The sequence below is a fragment of the Drosophila ficusphila genome, unplaced genomic scaffold (assembly GCF_018152265.1).
Source record: "Drosophila ficusphila isolate 14025-0441.05 unplaced genomic scaffold, ASM1815226v1 contig_412, whole genome shotgun sequence".
In the NCBI taxonomy this organism is placed as follows: Eukaryota; Metazoa; Arthropoda; class Insecta; order Diptera; family Drosophilidae; genus Drosophila; species Drosophila ficusphila.
This window is the reverse complement of record NW_025064326.1, coordinates 2,873,292-2,891,706: the sequence shown is the minus strand read 5'-3', so window position 1 is coordinate 2,891,706 and position 18,415 is coordinate 2,873,292. Positions and strand designations below refer to the sequence as shown.

At 44.6% G+C, this 18,415-nt stretch overlaps 8 protein-coding genes across 10 annotated transcripts; 2 read left to right on the top strand and 6 right to left on the bottom strand.

The window, feature by feature from the left end:
* Nucleotide 1: 1 nt before the first annotated feature.
* Nucleotides 2-2,421, bottom strand: LOC108092561 (probable cytochrome P450 309a2). Its single transcript, XM_017192200.2, has 6 exons — nucleotides 2,007-2,421; nucleotides 1,601-1,952; nucleotides 1,113-1,538; nucleotides 936-1,059; nucleotides 597-860; nucleotides 2-537 (listed from the first exon to the last, which is right to left on the bottom strand). Exons 1-6 carry the CDS (start codon nucleotides 2,294-2,296, stop codon nucleotides 374-376), a joined length of 1,620 nt encoding a protein of 539 aa, XP_017047689.1. The 5' UTR covers nucleotides 2,297-2,421; the 3' UTR covers nucleotides 2-373.
* Nucleotides 2,422-2,540: 119 nt separating this feature from the next.
* On the bottom strand, nucleotides 2,541-3,472 carry LOC108092586 (cell cycle checkpoint protein RAD1). Its single transcript, XM_017192233.2, has 2 exons — nucleotides 3,362-3,472; nucleotides 2,541-3,299 (listed from the first exon to the last, which is right to left on the bottom strand). Exons 1-2 carry the CDS (start codon nucleotides 3,464-3,466, stop codon nucleotides 2,580-2,582), a joined length of 825 nt encoding a protein of 274 aa, XP_017047722.1. The 5' UTR covers nucleotides 3,467-3,472; the 3' UTR covers nucleotides 2,541-2,579.
* Nucleotides 3,468-4,132, bottom strand: LOC108092587. Its single transcript, XM_017192234.2, has 2 exons — nucleotides 3,953-4,132; nucleotides 3,468-3,901 (listed from the first exon to the last, which is right to left on the bottom strand). The coding sequence occupies exons 1-2, from the start codon at nucleotides 4,056-4,058 to the stop codon at nucleotides 3,468-3,470; spliced, it is 540 nt and encodes a 179-aa protein (XP_017047723.1). The 5' UTR covers nucleotides 4,059-4,132.
* A 260-nt stretch (nucleotides 4,133-4,392) lies between these two features.
* Nucleotides 4,393-6,096, bottom strand: LOC108092578 (protein insensitive). 2 transcript variants are annotated; one of them, XM_017192223.2, is made up of 2 exons: nucleotides 5,682-6,096; nucleotides 4,393-5,615 (listed from the first exon to the last, which is right to left on the bottom strand). In XM_017192223.2, exons 1-2 carry the CDS (start codon nucleotides 5,688-5,690, stop codon nucleotides 4,503-4,505), a joined length of 1,122 nt encoding a protein of 373 aa, XP_017047712.1. In that variant the 5' UTR covers nucleotides 5,691-6,096; the 3' UTR covers nucleotides 4,393-4,502. The 2 variants fall into 2 exon arrangements, with proteins under 2 accessions (XP_017047712.1, XP_017047711.1); XM_017192222.2 differs by having other exon boundaries at nucleotides 4,393-5,618; nucleotides 5,682-6,095.
* A 977-nt stretch (nucleotides 6,097-7,073) lies between these two features.
* LOC108092454 (early boundary activity protein 2) lies at nucleotides 7,074-8,597 on the top strand. Its single transcript, XM_017192040.1, has one exon. The coding sequence runs from the start codon at nucleotides 7,244-7,246 to the stop codon at nucleotides 8,381-8,383; it is 1,140 nt and encodes a 379-aa protein (XP_017047529.1). The 5' UTR covers nucleotides 7,074-7,243; the 3' UTR covers nucleotides 8,384-8,597.
* A 63-nt stretch (nucleotides 8,598-8,660) lies between these two features.
* LOC108092456 (probable NADH dehydrogenase [ubiquinone] 1 alpha subcomplex subunit 12) lies at nucleotides 8,661-9,497 on the bottom strand. The gene is made up of 5 exons (XM_017192043.1): nucleotides 9,429-9,497; nucleotides 9,274-9,369; nucleotides 9,042-9,219; nucleotides 8,893-8,977; nucleotides 8,661-8,837 (listed from the first exon to the last, which is right to left on the bottom strand). Exons 2-5 carry the CDS (start codon nucleotides 9,366-9,368, stop codon nucleotides 8,767-8,769), a joined length of 429 nt encoding a protein of 142 aa, XP_017047532.1. The 5' UTR covers nucleotide 9,369; nucleotides 9,429-9,497; the 3' UTR covers nucleotides 8,661-8,766.
* Nucleotides 9,498-9,716: 219 nt separating this feature from the next.
* Nucleotides 9,717-10,583, top strand: LOC108092455 (actin-related protein 2/3 complex subunit 5). Its single transcript, XM_017192041.1, has 2 exons — nucleotides 9,717-10,016; nucleotides 10,080-10,583. The coding sequence occupies exons 1-2, from the start codon at nucleotides 9,804-9,806 to the stop codon at nucleotides 10,320-10,322; spliced, it is 456 nt and encodes a 151-aa protein (XP_017047530.1). The 5' UTR covers nucleotides 9,717-9,803; the 3' UTR covers nucleotides 10,323-10,583.
* A 273-nt stretch (nucleotides 10,584-10,856) lies between these two features.
* Nucleotides 10,857-14,831, bottom strand: LOC108092452 (dynamin-1-like protein). 2 transcript variants are annotated; one of them, XM_017192038.2, is made up of 8 exons: nucleotides 14,585-14,831; nucleotides 13,724-13,868; nucleotides 13,002-13,666; nucleotides 12,265-12,716; nucleotides 11,880-12,207; nucleotides 11,588-11,816; nucleotides 11,314-11,525; nucleotides 10,857-11,260 (listed from the first exon to the last, which is right to left on the bottom strand). In XM_017192038.2, the coding sequence occupies exons 1-8, from the start codon at nucleotides 14,684-14,686 to the stop codon at nucleotides 11,204-11,206; spliced, it is 2,190 nt and encodes a 729-aa protein (XP_017047527.1). In that variant the 5' UTR covers nucleotides 14,687-14,831; the 3' UTR covers nucleotides 10,857-11,203. The 2 variants fall into 2 exon arrangements, with proteins under 2 accessions (XP_017047527.1, XP_017047528.1); XM_017192039.2 differs by lacking the exons at nucleotides 13,002-13,666; nucleotides 13,724-13,868; nucleotides 14,585-14,831 and adding an exon at nucleotides 12,775-12,919.
* Nucleotides 14,832-18,415: the final 3,584 nt, after the last annotated feature.

Here is an 18,415-nt window from a genome sequence, read left to right as displayed (position 1 = left end):
GTCTTACTTAAATCATTTAATCAAAATGGAAACATTCTACATACGGGGGGCAATTTTCTGACAAGACCTATCATATTTTAATCTCTACCTTACAATGTATTTAATTTGTTTTCTCGGTTCACGTTTTTGATAGCATTATCGCCAACACTTTGCTGATATGAGTTTGTTGGAGAGGTAAGTTAGGTTCTATGGGAAACCTAGCCAATCATCACCAAAAATTCTATTATCATTGTTTTTTGGTTTTCGTAATCTCTGTTTATTTCACAAGACTTTTGAATAATTCATCAGGTGTTGGTTTAAAGATGAAGAAGTCAATGGTCAGTGATTCTACAATAACATATTGATATACTTGATAAGCCATGATAAAACAAACCTATCTTAAAAATCGGCGATATTCCAGATTAACATTTCCCTGAAGAACCACTCCAAATCCGGCGTCTCCAGTGGGAATCAATCGCTCCCTTCCTCTGACCACTTGAAAATCGCTGAGAATGTGCACCAGAGCGGATTTTAGAGTCAGCAGAGCCAAGCGCATGCCTAATAAAACCAACCAGAAATATATAAAAGATATAGAATCTTAAATCGTTTAGACTTACCCATGCAAATACGAGGGCCATCGCTGAATGGAAGAAATATCCCCTTCCGCATTAATTCTTGGTGTGCGCCATTATCAAAGCGTTCGGGTTTAAATACCTCAGGTTCAGGAAAATAATGCTTATCGTGATGAAACTGGTAATTGGGAATCATTATCGTCATGCCCTCCTCTACATCCAACCTTTTGAATTCATTTAGCTGAATTATTGTGGGATAAGTGCAGACTTTGGTGTACTGCGGTATCAAACTGCTAAGGCGTAGAGATTCTTAAAAGATAAAATTATATTTTCAAGTATTAGACATTTCTTTATCTAATTAAAAGTGAAATGGAAAAATTTTACCATAGATAACTTGATCCAAATAGGGAAGCGAACACAGCTTTTCGAAGTCAAGACTTTTGACGGATTCCAAGGCGTTAAGGATTTCCATCCTGAGCTTCTGCTGAACTGAAGGACTTTCCGCCAGCTATAAAATTATATTTTTTAATTAAACATTTAGTTCCCCACGATCTCACTCACATAATATAGAGCATGGAGAAGTGCAGTGCCCGTGGTGTCGTATCCATCCAACATCACCGTCAAGGCATGACCCACCAAATCATCGTGGGTGGCTTGTTTTTGATCTCGAAGTTGCAGCAAGTGGGAGAGGTAGTCCGTTCGGGAGGAATCGCCACCGCCCTTCAATCGCATCTCAATGGACTCCCTGGTCAAATTCGAGAAAAACTCATCGGTTTCCTTGGGATAGAAACGGAAGCGCAGTAGCAAACGACTGCAGGGAGCCACAATGGAGGCCATGAAAATTGATATCATATAGAAGGCATAGCTGGTCCACTTGCTGGCCATTTCCTGCACCTTGTTGGGCTGCTCCATCGGTCGGGTAAGGGTTCCCGCATCGATGCCCCAAATGAAATCCGCCATCACATGCGCCGTATAACGAAAACACAACTGCAACAATAGTGATTTAAAGATCAAATATTATATAATGGTAAAAAGTTATAATAACTCACATCTCTGGTTTCCAGGACGTTACTTTGCTCCGTCACCTTCTGGGTCATGTAGTCCGTCAGCATTTTCCCGCCCTGCTCCCAGATACTATAGGCCTGCTTCAAGCGATGTCCCGAAATTCCTGCCTGCGCATCCGTGCGAAGGCGCCTCCAGGACTTCCCAGATGCCCAAAAAGGATTGAGCCGAGCGTACTTGTCCCACTTGGCATGTCTGATGTAAGAACTGGTCAGCGAATCCTTGTAGGAGCGGAAATTTCCCACCAGCACCTCGTGAGCCAACTCCGGATCGAGGACAAGGATCTGCGGCTGACGGGTTACAAAAACTCCAATAGCTCGGTGCTTGCCCTTGTATTTGCTGCGAAATGCGTATTAAAATTTTACTAAGATAATTTACTAAGCCTGAACTTACTCGTAGATCTTCTGCACGTCATGGACCAAGTTGCTTTTCCGCGTGAGCAAGCCAGGATAAGTCCCCAACAAAGTGAGAGGACGAGCAGTGATCAGACCGCGCCTGCGCCAGTACTTGTGGTGCCAGGTGAGGTACAGGTAGACGGGCAGCACCAGGAGGTGCAGCAGGATCAGGGCCAGCGTCGCCAAGATATACATGTTTCCGCGCTCCGTGTTGCTGCAAGCTCCTCTGGCTCTCGGCCAATACTGATCAAACGGACGGAAGCCGAAGCTGCGTCTCTCCGGGAGCATTACAGTCCGGCCTAGGAAAGCCAATCTGTCGATGGGAAAATAAGATGTTTTGACACTGATTTTATTTATGTACACATATTTATTTATAGCTGAGCTATCAGCACAGCTTGAATTTCTCTTTTCGGCTACACTGTCACTTCAACGACCTTGTGCCGGGAAATGAATGAAAATTGGGTTTGCTGAACCTTCCAAGTGTCAAACCAACAAAGAAAACCCCGTTCGAAAAATCAGACGCATTTTTATCAACATTTAGAAGTTATATTTAATCAACCAGTCATTAATCCTAATCAGTATGGAGCAGTGGAATGATGAAGAACTGCACGAAGATCTCCTCATGGCCCTCGCCCTGCATCACCATGTGCAGTTCCAGAAGGCCAACTGCGTTGGTTTTGATGGCCACTTTTGTGGCCGACTGCATCGCCTTGTTGGTCATCCGGATCTGCTGGCTCTTATAGCGAGCGACCACAGTTTGCTTGCAGTTAAACATCATCATCATGGGACTGGTCTTGGCCACCTCGACGCTGAAAACCGCCTGCATGATCCCAACGGTGGTGATCTTGAAATGGGGTCGGTTGGGCGACGTGACGAACTCGAACTCCTCCGCCGACTTCTCCAGCTCGTTGAAGACTTTCGACAGGTTTGGCCCGCGGACGAAAATTACATTTAAGTCCGCGTCCTTCAGGTTCATGTCGTAGTCGACCGGATCGTCGCAGTCCATTGTTTTGATGGCGCACTCTGTGCTCACATCTTCATCGTCGTAGGGATACAATATGATCTTCAGTGGATCGCCCTGATCTCTGTACATCATCCGCAGGCTGCAATCAGCGGGTCCGAAGAGATTCAAGCACTCGGACAGCACGTTCATCTTCAGGCCGAAGCTGTGGAAGTCCTGAATGTAGAATTCCCTAAAGGCGCCTGGCGCCATGAAAAGCGTGGCCTGGATGGACTTGCCCTGCTCCACGGTGATACGCAGTCCATCCTCGGAAACCTGCAGCATGCCGTACTACGGAATACAGATTTAAGATTTATAACTTTGCTTCAAACTTGGCTTAATCTGGTTCTTACATCATTGAAGCAAATAGACTTGATGGCCTGATTGAAGGTCTTGATGTGGTCCACCCGAGCCACAAACTTGTAGTCCCCGTAAGGTGAAGCATCTTCATCGGCCATTTTAGTCCCTGAAGATGCGTCTCTGTAGTTCCTTGAGTTCCTCTTTATCAACGATCTGCTCTCTGGTTTTCCTGCCAGTAACTTTTAAAAATTGATGAAGTCTCACTGCCAGGACGTGCTGACAAGTGTAGGACACCCGGCTTTCCTCGCTCCAATCCTCCAGAATGCCCTTCTGTCCTCTGGGAATGTCCGGGTACAAAATTCCCCTGGGTAGCTGCAATACGTGGCACTGAAAGAACTCGCACTTGCAGTAGTTTACCCTTGGGAGCAACTGGAAATACTCGGCTCCTTTGGAAAGTTCCACAACGCAAATTCTCCGATGTCGTTTGGGATAATAAAAGGTGAAACTATAGTCATCCACGAGATGAAGGGATCGCAATACGAGCTCTTGGCCTAGTAACACGCATAAATCAGAAAACAACTGTCCACGGCTTTCTGAAACACACAAGTTATTTTATTGAATCTTTAAAATCCAATAAAACTCACCTTTTGTCAAGCTTTTAGACTCAGCTTGATATCGATATTTCTCAAAAATTTGGTCAACCAAATCTGGAATAAAGCAATTTGTAAGGCTTTCTTCAACGAGCGCCATTCAGGACATTTTTTTGAACATTAATCTATTTTGCAAATTTATAAACAAGTCCGCCAAAATAGCCGGCTGAGCATTATCAGCTGTTTTGTACAACAGTCTGGCAACTCTGTAAGCTAGCGATGTATTCTCTGGTCAACTCAAAGTACAATAAATATCGTTCTTTTTGAAATACATATATGATTCTTGCGGTCCTTTTTAGCTATTTCCTAATGTTAAGCGGACAAATTTAAAAACAATTCTGTTTTTATTTTAAAATTTAAAAATATATTTTTATTTTCTTGGTTCGGATTGGTAAAATCATCTTCGAGATCTTCAAAAATATTCTACACAGTAGTTTCATTTAGTGTTTCGGTTCTATATGTATGGGTTTTATATGGTTGGTGCGAGGATCTCCACCAGTTTTTGGTGCTAGTCTAAAATATAAGTCATTAATCTCTATTAAAACTAAATCCTAGATGAGATGTTTTCCTTTTCGTGCTTGATGCCACTGCTGCGACGCTTAATTGTCTGGATTTTCATCATTTTGTTCTCATCGGCGCACTTTGTAGTAATCGCATTACGGACTTCCTTTTCGCTGGCGTTGCATTTGTGCGTCACCGCAAAAATTATGTCCTGGATCTTCTGGGGATCAAGCATGCGCTTGAGCGGCTTGTCCTGGTCCTTAAAAGCGGGCGATGGTTTCCCCGTCATTGAATGGGTGGCCAGGGTTTCCCTATCGAAAATGGACACCAGCAATTTCCTAGTGGCCAACGAGGACACCGACCAATTTATGTTTTCGAAAACGCTGGCGGGCACACAGGTGCCATTCGGACCAATGGAGACCATTACATTGTCCATATTTTGCTGGGGAGTCTTGCTGAGATCGGTTAGGCTGCCGTTGCGGACTTTGACTGGATTTTTTGACTGTAGCTTGAGGTGCTGTCGGGAAGATTCTTCGGGTAACTGAATTTCCTGCAACTTGCGCCGTTTGATAAACTGTAAGGGTGTGCCCGACGATTCTTCGCCTTCTCGTTTAATGCTACTGCTGATTGTGTACTGTTGCGGCTGATTCTGTGGCTGATTCTCATCGCCCAGGCAAATCTCCAGGCGATCCGAGTCCGACGAAGTGCTCAGGCTGTTAAGGCTCTCGGCCGCCAGGCGAATCTCAATGGCATCCGCATCGTCCGGTGCCGAGATAATTTTGTAGTCTAAAATCTGGGGATTCTGCGTGGGAGCACATATAACCGAGCTGGGAGGCGTGAGGATCTGGTGGTTTTGGACAGTTGGCGGGGTAGGTGGACCGGAGTCTGCCAGCAGGGACGATGCCTGCTGCATCCTGGCGGAAGTAGCATGTATCTGGGAAAGCAAGTCCGTATGCTGCTGCAGCTTGGCTTCCAAATAACGAACTTTATCCCGGAGAGCCCGATTTTCGGCTTCTACTTGGGGATCTGGAGAGGTAATACTGCGAAGGAGCTCGAAATCCTCGCTAGAAGTTTGCGACCAGGCATTCAGAACCAGAGGCATGCTCCTCGGAAACTGGGAATCCTCGCGAGGAGTGGCGTTGACAATGCGCTGATACTGCTGTAAATTGAAATGGATTCCATTGGTAAAGGTTAAATGGGAAGTTACCAACGCGCCACTCACGTTATCCATGTTAGGCCTTCGAAGGATCTGCGTCAACTGAAAATTGGCGGCAGAATGCGAAAAGCGGTTGCATTCCAAGGGTGGTTTTCCACCGATTCCTCCGCTTCGTGTCCTTTTTCTCCAATTCCCCGGGAAGCAAAACAATGGTTCCCAATCACATGCACGCTACCTATACGCACACACCCAAAGCAGAACTGCATGCATGTGCAGGGAAGAGAGTGAGTATGTGTGCGCGCTGATCCGTCTCACTCTTTTTCTGCCTTAGGTTTTCCAGGTAGATATCCTGTTCGGTTCCAGGTCCCCTCTTTCAGTAAATTGTGCCACACTATTTCCCAACTAGTCCAGCTGTCCTCTTTTATTTCCAACTTTTTGGATGGGTTTTGCGCGGGAAGCAGAGTTGCTGCTGTGTGAATGGAATTTTACACAGGGTTGTCAATCAGCACACGGACTTTAAAATACTATCGGCCAAGAATCACGACATAAGCCATTTCCTATTAAATGGAATACTTTAGATACATTAATGTGGATGCTTGCGCTGTTTAGAAATATCAAAGAGTTTTATCAAATAAAAACATTTGAGGTCTGTTTAAAAGAAATTGTTAATTCTGAGTGTTTGGCGGCTATGGTCATTTGATTACTACATACGATATCGTATGTACATAAATACATATGTTTCTTAAACGTTTAGTAGAAAAAGGGAATACGGATTTAGAAAAACAAATGACCAAATAAATAAGTTTTTGAAAAAATTGAAAGTACCTTTTCTTTTTATAGACGTCCCATTTAGATTGAGATTTTGCAGCTTGTAAAGGTCTAGCAATAAATTCGTTTGTCTGAATTCTTTTTTCAATAGCTGGGTTTTCTAGATAACCGGTTTCCAAGAGTATGACTACAATGGAATTTCTCTGTATTCCAATATGTACATCATTTCCTTTTGAACAAAGGCTCTTACTCATATACGAGTAGTATCTGATCAGAAAGCCTACCCTTAAATTCTGATTTAGTATTAATACTATTTAAAGGTAGTCCTACTGGAATTTCGCCAGGCTATTGTAATGCATGCTTATATACTATGTAAGTAAGTATAACATGCAAAAAAACGTGAAATATTAATATTTTTCACCAAGATAATAAAAATGTTTTTTCCATGCTTCAAAAATAAAGGGTAAAAGGACTGACTGTGTTTTTTAAAGTATTTAGCAGTTTAAAGGATATGCGTGTATTTTTGAAGATCACACGCGTGTGGCCAATCGAATATAGCGTTCTTCATTTTTTTCTTGTCTTAAAGATATGTTTGAATAAAATAACTATGATTTTTAAAGGCTTATTTTAATGTAAATGATATCGATTTGACAACCTTGGCAAATCTTAATCTTCAGGTAGGATTGCCATCTGGCGCAAGAAACAATAACCGTTAATCCTGGGCCATAAAGACACGATTCCGAAAGAGATTTACTAAACGGAATTTCGCAAAGTAAACCGAGAAAACTATCCTGCAGCTGCACTTTTTTCCAGAAACAAACCTTTTTTCGCTACCTGTTGCCAAAAATCCGCGAGAAGCAATGGCCGCAGGCTTTCGCCCGTACGCTGAGGACCCTTCTAACCTTACAAATAGCGGGACTCCGGGAATTAGCATGTCAGTCGTCCCGAGAACGGAGCCACTATACTTTCACCCGCAGACTGCCATTCTGCCAACGGTCCAGTACTCCCATCCGTACCACCACTATCTGAGCCAATTCGCCCCGACTTTCGTGCCATACTATTACCGCCTGCTCTCGCGTCCGATAATGAAGCAGGAGGAGATGGACATCGAGAACTACATCAACTACGAGGTGGCCTCCCAGCAGACCATGATGCGTCAGAGGACCATGAAGCCTCTGGGCCAACTGCAGATTCAAATGCCGCCACCAATGAAGGCCAGCCTTCCGGCGAAGGTTCCCGTAAAGCCAGTGCCAGTCCGTCGGAGCTCTCCTCCGAAGCGTCGTATTATCAACGCCACACTGGTGGCCATGGCCACTGCATCAGGAGAAATTATAAACTTTGAACCGAAGGTGGAACCCCTGCCTCCCGTCGAGGAGTCCTTTAAGCAACAGGTGGCCAAGATCCAGAAGAGTCAGAATCACTATGAACAGCTTTTTGGTCGCCTCACCTCCATGCTGAAGACCCTGAATCAGCGGTACGACAACAGCGCCCACGATGTGCCTGCACCGCCTTTAAAGAGACCTCGCCACATGTCCACCAGCTCCTCGGAATCGCATCTCCCGGACACCGCCGTAGGAAAAGATGAGAAGGACTCACTGGTCCAGTATCCCCAGCGAGTGCAGAAAGCGGATGGAAGCACTGTGTATGTGCTAGGTCCCAATGGAACCCAGATAACTGCTCATCAATATGGGGAGGTCTTCTGGACCAACGCTCCAGTGGCTACAAGGTGCCTCCTTTGCGTGGTCTTCACTAGCGATGAGTTGGCCACCCACACTCTCACAGGCAAACCCTCTCCGGCATTTTATGGCCGTGAAAGACCCCCGAAACTTCAGTTGGACCCACGCAAAGTGGACGACATTGTTGTCTGTGTGACGAACCGAACGGGCGGAAAGGAGCGGGTGATCCGGGCCACTATCACCACCAAGTGCGCCGATACAGCCAAGAAGTATAAGCGAAGGGCCAAGAAGGCTCAAAAGGTCCCCATCAAAGAGGAGTATTAAATAAGTTAAGGATAACGATTGGCTAGATTAAATCCAGCTATGATTAAACCTAATAACTGCGCAAAGGATCTTCGAACGACGCGCCAAAAAGGCGCAGAAAACAAATGTAAATATTATAAGTAGGTCCCTGCTATAAATAGCATATCAACTGTTTTAAAATCTAGCTGTGATTTATTAAAAGAAGAACTAATAAAGCGACCGTTTAAAGGCTTAACTTACAAGTTTTTTTCCATTTCAAGTTCGAGAACTAGAATTTATACGATAACGCAAAACTATATTCGAATGCCAAGTTAACGAAATTGGTTTTATTAACACTTATGGGTGCTCTTTTTAATCGCAGCCATTTGCATTTGAATTTAAATTTTAAACTATAGCTATTCACTCTATTGTTTCTTCGCCTTGGGATCCCAGGCCTCTACTTTATTGGGTGTTGTAGTGTAGGGGTAGTAAGCCTCTGTAAGACAATATTTATAAGTTTATGATTTAGATGCAGCTCTAGTTTCGCTTACCCTTCGTGCCGGAAAGATTCTCGCTGTGGTCCGCAATCCACTTGTGTTTGGGACGGCAACCATCGCGGATCGGAGGCAGATCGGTCTATAAAATTTAATATATTGGTATAAATATATCGTAACTATATTTATCCATAGACAGAACTCACCTTATAGTGCATCCAGCCGTACCACTCGGCGGGAATCATGGATCCATCGTAATCCATGTTGACATGGGGGGCAAACTCGATCCAGCGATTACGGCCGTAGAAGTAATACGGATTCTCGAAGTACTTGTTGCCGTACTTGTCAATGCCGACCAAGGTTCCGATTTTCAGATCGTCGTTCCTGCAAAATATGGTTTTTAGGATTGGAGCAATCTTATATAAGATTGAGACCTACCTATATAGCTTCAGGTACGCCTGCTTCAGTCCGCCGGCTTCCCGGACGATCTGGAACAGCTTGGTCAGGCGGTTGATGCCCAAAAACTTTGCCATGCTGACGAGTAAAGCAACTTGATTATTGCACGTAAATAATTTCGATTTTCTTGGACTTACTCGGAACAAAAACAAAGTCAATTTAGTGTAACCGTTGGTACAAAAAAACCTCTGTTTAACACTAAAAAAAACTTGAAATACCATACTGGATAGAGCTCTGCCAAAGAAATGTATTTACAATTAATTTCTTTAAAATTTCAATCATACATTTACATAATTTTGCATAGGTTTAATACCAAAAATAAAATGTTTATAACTTTTAAAGTAAATTGGCATATACATACCTCTTATTATCATTCTGAACTTTTCAGTACCGCAACAATAAAAAAAATAGTATTTTCCGTTTTCTGGTCACACTGCCAGACATCTGTTTGCCGGAATCGGCTTTGTGATTCATATTTTTGGGAGGAAAAGTGCTAAGAAACGGCTTAAAACATGGCCAAAAACACGTCTAGCAACGCGTTCCGCAAAATCGATGTGGACCAGTATAACGAGGACAACTTCCGGGAGGATGACGGCGTGGAGAGCGCGGCAGCGGGTCCGGATGAGAACGAGATTACGACGCTGCTGACGCAGGGCAAATCCGTAGAGGCACTCCTGAGTGCCCTGCAAAATGCTCCACTGCGGTGCAAGAACCAAAATGTCAAGGTAGGTGGTGCAGCCTTGTTACATTTTCCCCGGGCTATTGCTAATCCTTTCGAGAATTTGCAGGACCACGCCCTAAATATTACACTGAGGGTGCTGCTGTCCATCAAGTCGACGCAAATGGACCAGGCCATCGATACCTTGGACCAGAACGATCTTATAGACGTGCTTATGAAGTACATATATCGGGGCTTTGAGATCCCTTCGGAGGGTTCCAGTGGCCACCTGCTGCAGTGGCACGAGAAGGCCTTCGCAAAGGGAGGAGTGGGATGCATCGTGCGGGTGTTGTCCGACACAAACCGCGCCTAAGGAAGATTACCATAGCCAATGGCGGTCATAGTCACATATTTCCTGCTCCCCCAGCCCCATACACAGATTCACACGCACCGCGGAGCATTTAATCAACGCAGGAATGGAGCACCGGACACTACATCCTCATCTTTGGATGCCTGGAGATGCCACATCCCAGCTGAAAACCCTCTTCTGTTTCTTTGCCGCAATACAAATGACGTTTTCCAAATTAGATTTTAACTGGTATCCAAGTATTAAAGTTTTTATTACAAAAGGTGAGTGGCAGTGATTTCATTTTCAGTGGTTTCACTGTGGATTCACATAAACCACATCTACGAATAGTATAATTTCCAAGCCATGATATTTTTTGGTTTTATTGGGATTGCCAAAGAAAATGATTAGAAATTAATCATTGTTGTCGTTAGCTTTTTTACCCATGGACTTTATCTAATCTAATGGTGACGTTACTCAAATAAGCTTTTACCTGCCAGTGGCATTCATTGTTTATTATTCCTCTGCTAAATTGCAAACGCCACATAAAACACATCCGTCTTGTTTGAATCAACCTTTTCTGCTTTTATTTGACTATTCAATGTTTAATAAGTGCTTTGGATAACCTAATCGAACCAATCGCGGCATCTACACTTCTTATAAATTTAAAAAGCAAGGCTCGATGATAGACAAATGCCAGGCGAATCGAAATGCAGTATTACTCTAAAATGAAAGGCCCAGAAGTATAGGGTCGCATGCAATTTGATGATATTTCAGTGCTCGGAAGGGGAAACATTTAACAAAGAAGGATTTCGTTCTTTTCAAACGCGTCTTCAATAAATAGTTTTTATGTTGCTTATATGTGGGGATTATTAAGTTGAAACGGGTTGCTCCGATCCCTGACCAGCCTACCACATGTGGGTCTCGCGGATCTCGCTGATGATGTGGTTCGCCCGCGTAAGTGCCTGAAATCGGAACACAATTATTAACTGCCATGGTTATAACTATTAGAACCTACCTTCAACATATCTGCCGCCTCTTTTCGGCGCACTGCAATGTGATCGGACTCGTTGAGCAGCGTTTCAGCCCTGTCCGATTTGTAAAGATGGGTGACCAGTTCGCTCTGCAAGTTGTCCTTAACGTAGTTAACCAAGAAATGCATAATGGCCTTTGGAACCGAGTCTTGTATGGATTTGCGCACAATGTAGAAATACGATTTGATCAGGCGTTCTGAAAAATAAACAGGATATGTTGAGTTAACTCTTTAAAAACGACAGTTATTTTAAACCGACCGATGACATCGCAATCCTTTTGCTCCTTGTCAGTGAGCCGACGTGGATTGTGGTTAGCCGGCACATCGGGCAGCAGATTGACTGGCTTCACTGGGCTCACAATGTTGTTGTGCACCGGCGTGTTGCTGGCCGAGTTTTCAATGCTGTCCGGACGCGTTGGTGCCGGTGGTAAAATGTTTGACAGCCAAGTGCTCGCCATTGAAGGCGTCGAGTTCTCGCCAACGTGATTCTAGAACGAAAAACGAATATGGGTTTAATAATACGCATTTAAAAATACACAACATGCGGGCACCTGCTCATGGGCTTCACTATATTGCTGCTGCGGTTGGTTATTCTGCTGCTGCTGCGAGGATGCACTGTGCGCCGAGACCTGTGGCGACATGTGGTTGCGCGGCGTGTTGGCCCGCCGCTGTCCCAGATTCATCTGAGAGTAGGGATCGCTGTCCGTTTTCAGCAGACTGGGCACCAGGGCGGCATCCTTGTGGAAATCGGGATGCTTGGTGTTGATGTAGGCCAGCTCGATGGCCACGATGTTCTCCACCATCACGTTGGTGTGCGGCAGACGGCGACGCAGCAGCTGCGTGACCACGTCCACAATCTTCTCGTGAAGCTTGGGGAAGCTGTCGAAAAAGTAAAAGGTTATAAATTGCAACTGAGCGATCTTTCAGTTAGCCTACCGCAACATCTCCTGCTGCACTTCGTTGCCGCAGTGCTGAACAATGCGCTGCATCTCCTCGTGAATCAGTTCCACGCAACGCAAGGAGGGTTCCTCCAGCCGGCGGATCTGGCGCTTGACCAGCAGTTCGAACGAGACTTCCGGAACAAAGAGAGCCGGACGCGGGCCCGTGGCATTCCGGATGGCCGTGAGTATGTCCATTTTGCTCAGACCCGCCAGCGGGTGAATGGAGTCCAGGGTGCGGCCGAAGGTCTCGTGGAAAATGTAGCAGATGCGGGCACCGCCGCACAGCTCCGTGGTCTCGATGTTCCTTGCCGTGCCCTCGATGGTGGAGCAGTAGGCGCTGGCGAACTTCGTGATGATCTGCAGCAGCGTTTGACTCTTGTCGGAGACATCTTCGCCGTAGGAGTTCAGCAGCGATTGGAATTGCGTGGCCATTATGTTGACACGGGTCTACAAAATATTGAAAGTCATTTAATCAAGTTCTGCACTAAACCATTGCCTTATCTACTTATAATCTTCTCTTGCTCTATCATAGAAAATATAAAGATCGTTCACAATATTTTGCTCAATCCTGGAAGAATGACAAGCAATTAAAATGCTGTGCAACCATCTTTTCACATTTCGCAGAATTTCGTAAGCTTTAAATTTTAAAATAGGGGAAGTACATTTCTCAACTTTTCTTTGAAGTTAAGAGTTAAGGTAATGGGATGGATTAAAAGGTAGATTGGCACTCACCTTCAGATCAGGCAGGCAGTCGCGAATGTGGTGCATCAGGAGGCGGTTGAGGGTCTTGGCCAAGTAGGGCGTGCCGTTCCGAGTGGCCAGAGTGGGGTACTTTCGCTGCAGGAAGGCCGCCTCGTCCTTCATCTGGTCGTCGATGTGCTTCTGGTCCATGATGTCTTTTTGCGAGCGATTCATCACGCCGATGATGCCCAGTTTGACGGGGATGACCCGGCCGCACAGGATGTCGATGGCATCGGTGCCGGCGTCCATGAGATCCAGCTTGGTGACCACAGCCAAGGTGCGCCGGCCGTCGGGGTCCACGTCCTTGGCCAGCTTCAGCGCCTCACTGGTGGCCATGTCCGTGTTGGCGGCCGTCACAGCCAAAATGATGGAGTTTGGGTTCTCAATGTACTTGAGCACCAAGTCTTTTATCTGCGCCTCTATGTCCTCCGGCTGATCGCCCACCGGAACCTTGGTGATGCCGGGCAGATCCACCAGCGTCAGGTTGACCACGTGCGTGGAGAATATCTTCAGGTTGATGGGCTCTGGGCAGATGCCCTTGTTGTTGCCCGCCGCGCGTTCTGTTTCGTTCTCGATCTCGTTGCGGATCTCGTCGAAGTCCGTGAAGCACTTCTTCGAGTGCAGGAAGCGGCCCCACTCCTCGGCATTGGCGGTGCCTAAAAGAATCGTTTAGTAAGAATCAGTTCTTGTATGTTTCTAATATCTTAGCTCACCATTTTCCGCCGAGCGATTTTCGCGGTCGTCGAGTGGACTGTAAATCAGCTGGAGAACCAAAGGACGACGGGTGACTATTCCAGTTCCGCGGGGCAGAAAGGAGCGACCCACCACGCTCTCGATCACCGAACTCTTGCCGGAACTCTGAAAAGAAAGGGGAGTGAGGAAACCGCATTAATTGGAGTTAAAACCGGGACTGATAAACGTCGATGGCCTGATAAGAGGAGCTCCAAAGAGTGTGCAACAAGGAAACACTTGGAAACCCGCAGATTAGCTGTTGTTATCTGACACTCTTCTATAAATTACTTTCTGCAGATCAAATTTATTCTCCATTACACTTTGTACATTGTGTAGTCCATAATTTAAGTTAGAAAAGCTTACCAATACTTGGTGGCAAAGCCTTGTTAACGTATTTAGTCATACTGAATTAATTTCGGAGCGTGAATCAAAGTGCAATTAAAGTCGCGATCGAAACATACAGACAAACAAATCTATTGGCGATGTATGTATGGTTGTTTGTGTTCGTGAAGGAATGTGTCATATCAGCAGCTGTCTTTTTTCTTTTTTGTATAATACAATAGAGTATTGATTTTCCATGGGGGCGGCTGACATTGCCAAAAAAAATTATGTAAACAATAAGGCCAAGTAAATAAAAGGAAAGCTCATGAAAACCCAGGATAGATAAAAACAGCAAAAATGCCGGCAAACGCATCCCGTTATATAATTTTGCGGGCACTTGAAAATTCAATACGTTTTGTTCGTGGATATGTGAGTAACATTCCGGTTTGTTTGGAGCTCCCCTTTTTGGGGAAGTTGGAAATTGTGTTGGGGGTGCGCAGGGGTTTTCGCATTTCGCTTACCTGACTGCCGAGAACAACAATTTGGGGCAGTTGTATCGAGTCGGAGCCTACAGTATTGAAGACATCCTGCAGTTTGTTGATGACCGGAATTAGGGCCTCCATCGTGTTTGAGACGTGTGCTGGGGGTTCTTCAGATCGCGTTCCACTCGGTTGGCGATTAATCCACGCACATTAAGGCCGTTCTTTGCGGGGTTTTTTTCTGGTTGACGCGAGTACCTAAATTATTTTTGCAATATGCCAGTGTTGCACAACGAATTTTTACTGATACGGCGGCGCTGCCACATCGACGGAATCCGATTTGCGGGGGTTGCTTAAAAAATCTTATGATCGGCCATCACTAGTTTTAGGGCTCACTAGGTGGCCACCTGCAGAGAAATAATAAAATGTCTATTTTAAACAACTAAAATCATAATTCTAATCGTTCAATTTACGTTACTATATTATGAACCTACCCTTGCTCAGTATTTAAAATTTTGTTGCCCCCAAGCTGATTAGTTTCAGCGTTGCCAGATCAATTTGTAATAAGCTTTTGCTGCCCGCCAAAACAAATATTTTGAAAGTACCAAAATGTACTACACTTTGTATTTCAAGGCTCATAACTCCAAATAAAGGCTGATTTTATAGTGGTATATTTATAAAAGCTTGTGATTTACTCCCCTAAACAACTGCATCAAAATAAATAATACAGTTTTTGATTATTTTTTCATTTTTGACGATGCCAAAAAATTGAAAAATAAATTGTTTTAAAATTCACCATATCTTGTACTCCAAAGCTCACAACTTTTCCAAATGAAGTCCGATTTTGAAGTGGCATACCTTAAAAAGCTTGTGAGCTAGCACTCTTAAGATCAGCATTAAAATTCTTCATTCAGTTCAAAACCTTTGTTGTTGTTTTAATACTTTTTTCAATAATATCGGATATTTAAGGTGGGTTCTTAAAACATAATATTCATGATAGGGTGATGCAATTTGCCACCCAAACGAAGGAGCAGCAGCCAAGTGGTCAGGACACGTGCACAAACAGGATGAGTAAAAGGGACAATCTGGGTCCAGCCTCAAGTGCTCGAGATTTGCATGTGAGTTGGAGGCGTGGGCGGAGACCCCTCCGGTGGATATAAGAATGCGATGGCGGCCTTTTCCCCACCCACAAGTCCACCCGCTTGCTATTTCCCAACCACATTCTATGGGCTATTGGCTGCTTTGCATTGTGGGCGAAAATGCCGGTCTCATCTGTCGTTTTTATCGGTTTATTTCAATGTTCGAGGACGCTTGTCGCCCGGTACACTAAGCATTCAAAATTCGATAGTGGCCCAAATGGACCAGAATATTGGATGTATGGATAGGATGTATGGTACACCCCCACTCACGTTCGCATCATCTGTCCTTTTTGATAAAAACTGGCATTGTTGTTTGCCGGCTCCTCTGGCTTTCCTTGAATGGAAAATGACAATGGAAATTGTTACGAGTTATTTGATATAATTTTGTAATGCTCGCTTAATGGATTTTGAATATCGATTGGGTTGGAGAATTATAGTTGCCATTTAAGCCTTCAATTCAAGCTTGAAATTTCCTTAACAAAAGTGTGAGACACCTGTTTTAAGGATATTTGATAGATAAGCTTGAATATAATATATTCCGCAAAATACTATTTAATGCTTGGGAGCTTCCCCATTCAAAGTTTAATCAGTCAACTTGGCGCACAGACTAATCTAATTTTTTTGGTTCATTATTAAGCATTTTGCTGCGTGGCAAGTGGGCTTCCTTAGCATTTTCATAGATAAACTTTCGGCTTCCAATTAACAAATTTGGCCAGCAACTTTGCCGGCACACCTCCGCTGTGTGCTGTGTTCTGTGTGCTGTGTGTATAAATATTTCAAATTTCACCCATCAAATTGGCATTGTTGGACCGAGCAACTTTCGTATCTCTGGCCTGACAACTTGCCGAAATGTGCGGCACACAAAACTTCTTGACTTGACAGTTATTGCGAAAGACAGGGCCAAAACGGTGGCCCGTACTCCGTATTCCGTTTTCCGGGGCGGAATATTAATTTGATAATTTCACGGCTGAATGCAAATTTGGTGTCAGAGTCCTTGGCTCTCTAATTGACTGACGAATATTTAAAATATGAATTTCAAATGAAGTTCAACAATTGTCTGCTCGCTCGCTCTTTTTTTGCGCTTCCTTGGCGCTCCGTGGCACTGGATTAATTATGGAATGACGATGATGATGGAGCTCCAGATGGAGATGGAGATGGAGATGGAGTTGGAGCAGCTTTTGCCCCGGTGGAGCATTAATCATGTGAAAGTAATTTTGCGCATTTGCATGCGTTGCAGAAAACGATAATTTTCATCCATCATTTTCAAGTGTTTCCGCAGGATTATGGAGCTGCAAGGAGCAGTCTGCATCAGCTTGACGATGCGTTTCCCTGTCATATCCTGTGTGAGGATATGAGTGTGTGTGTACTGGTATGTGTGTGGGGATTCCCCTCATTATCCAGCGTCGTGTCGTCGTCAATTATTCTTGTTCTACAGGCTGCCGGCAGAAGAAGAACTTTGCATTTAGTTGATGAGCTCCTCCGTTCCTGGCCAACTGCTCGTCCTTGTGCTCCTTTGCTCCCTTGCTCCCTTGCTCCTTTCGCTCCTTTGTGCCTCGATGCTCTCGGCTTTCATCTTTCGGCTGACTGCCAGTTGATCAATGGCTCTGCCCGTCTTCCCTGGTGTTGCATGCAATTACGTATTTATATTGCGTATACGCCATGTGGAGACGACGGATGGACGGAGTTCGAGCTGCGAACTTCCCCCGAATGTTCTTGCCGCACAACTGCTGCAATAATGAACTTTGATTTTGCCCTTCACAATCTCCGTTACCATCAATGTTTCACAGCTTGTGGCCTCCGCTGAAAAAGAGGAGGAGTGTTGGATGTGGGGGAAATATGCGATATAATTGCTGATTGATGTGGTTTCGAGAGCGTTCTTTCATCCTTCTTTCGGAAATTATATTTATTCAACCAATAAATGTGCCTTAAAGTGTGTGTACCTTTACACTCGGAGAAAGATTGCCAAAATGCTTTAATTAAATGCCACTGCTCGGTTTTATGCCGAGCTACTCATTGGCATTACTCAACCCATCAAGGGGCCATAAAATGTCGCTGCTTTGTGGCCATGAAGGAGTCTATCAAGAGCGCCATGTGTGCAGCCACTTGGCTGTTTTTTGGTCCTGCCCCGGATCCTCGCAGGATGTGGCTACCATTTAGCAGATGTCGCCGCTCTTGGCACCAAACTCTTTGGCCATTAATCTGCCTGAGAACGCGGCTGCCAGATGCCGGCGAAAAGTGCGAAAGTATCGCACACATGTTTCCTCCTATTTTTTTTTTGGCACTGCCTCGCTCTGTTTAATTGGATTTGCAGCTAAGCGGAATTAGAACGCTCCGAGGGAAATGTGGAGAGTTACATTTGCATATTCGAGGTCTATCATCTTGCCGGGAAAACCACACATACACAAGAAGAAATAACCCACTAAGTAGATTAAATATATAAAATAGTTAGGTTATATTATCCAGTATAGCTTTCTTAAAGTCAGATTTTTCCTACTGATTTTATTATGTAAATAAATACAATTCCATTCATTCTCTTTCTAAAGGTTTTTGAAACTTTTCTCAGAGTGCCTCGCCAGGCGACAACAAGCAAGTGTAAATTTCACTTGAACTGATAATTTCACTCAATTTGTGTGCGCTGATGAGCAAAGTTTTCCCATTTGCATGAGGCTACGTGTGCCAGCTTTTTGCCACGCCCCCCGGAAAACGCCCAACGCGGGATGCAAGTTTCCGTCTT

Bases quoted from the DNA above. Each gene is read 5' to 3' on its own strand.
- LOC108092452 (XM_017192038.2), bottom strand. From the start codon at position 14,686: ATGGAGGCCCTAATTCCGGTCATCAACAAACTGCAGGATGTCTTCAAT. The intron at 13,667-13,723 runs GTGAGCTAAGAT...CGATTCTTTTAG, and splicing joins AAATCGCTCGGCGGAAAATG to GCACCGCCAATGCCGAGGAG. The intron at 12,208-12,264 runs GTAGGCTAACTG...CTTTTTCGACAG, and splicing joins GTGCAGCAGGAGATGTTGCG to CTTCCCCAAGCTTCACGAGA.
- LOC108092586 (XM_017192233.2), bottom strand. From the start codon at position 3,466: ATGGCCGATGAAGATGCTTCACCTTACGGGGACTACAAGTTTGTGGCT. The intron at 3,300-3,361 runs GTAAGAACCAGA...TGTATTCCGTAG, and splicing joins AGTCTATTTGCTTCAATGAT to TACGGCATGCTGCAGGTTTC.
- LOC108092561 (XM_017192200.2), bottom strand. From the start codon at position 2,296: ATGCTCCCGGAGAGACGCAGCTTCGGCTTCCGTCCGTTTGATCAGTAT. The intron at 1,539-1,600 runs GTGAGTTATTAT...CTATTGTTGCAG, and splicing joins ACGTCCTGGAAACCAGAGAT to TTGTGTTTTCGTTATACGGC. The intron at 861-935 runs GTAAAATTTTTC...TTATCTTTTAAG, and splicing joins TTTGGATCAAGTTATCTATG to AATCTCTACGCCTTAGCAGT.
- LOC108092455 (XM_017192041.1), top strand. From the start codon at position 9,804: ATGGCCAAAAACACGTCTAGCAACGCGTTCCGCAAAATCGATGTGGAC. The intron at 10,017-10,079 runs GTAGGTGGTGCA...GAGAATTTGCAG, and splicing joins GCAAGAACCAAAATGTCAAG to GACCACGCCCTAAATATTAC.
- LOC108092587 (XM_017192234.2), bottom strand. From the start codon at position 4,058: ATGGCGCTCGTTGAAGAAAGCCTTACAAATTGCTTTATTCCAGATTTG. The intron at 3,902-3,952 runs GTGAGTTTTATT...TGTGTGTTTCAG, and splicing joins GTCTAAAAGCTTGACAAAAG to AAAGCCGTGGACAGTTGTTT.
- LOC108092454 (XM_017192040.1), top strand. From the start codon at position 7,244: ATGGCCGCAGGCTTTCGCCCGTACGCTGAGGACCCTTCTAACCTTACA.
- LOC108092456 (XM_017192043.1), bottom strand. From the start codon at position 9,368: ATGGCAAAGTTTTTGGGCATCAACCGCCTGACCAAGCTGTTCCAGATC. The intron at 9,220-9,273 runs GTAGGTCTCAAT...CATATTTTGCAG, and splicing joins GCGTACCTGAAGCTATATAG to GAACGACGATCTGAAAATCG. The intron at 8,978-9,041 runs GTGAGTTCTGTC...TAAATTTTATAG, and splicing joins ACGGCTGGATGCACTATAAG to ACCGATCTGCCTCCGATCCG.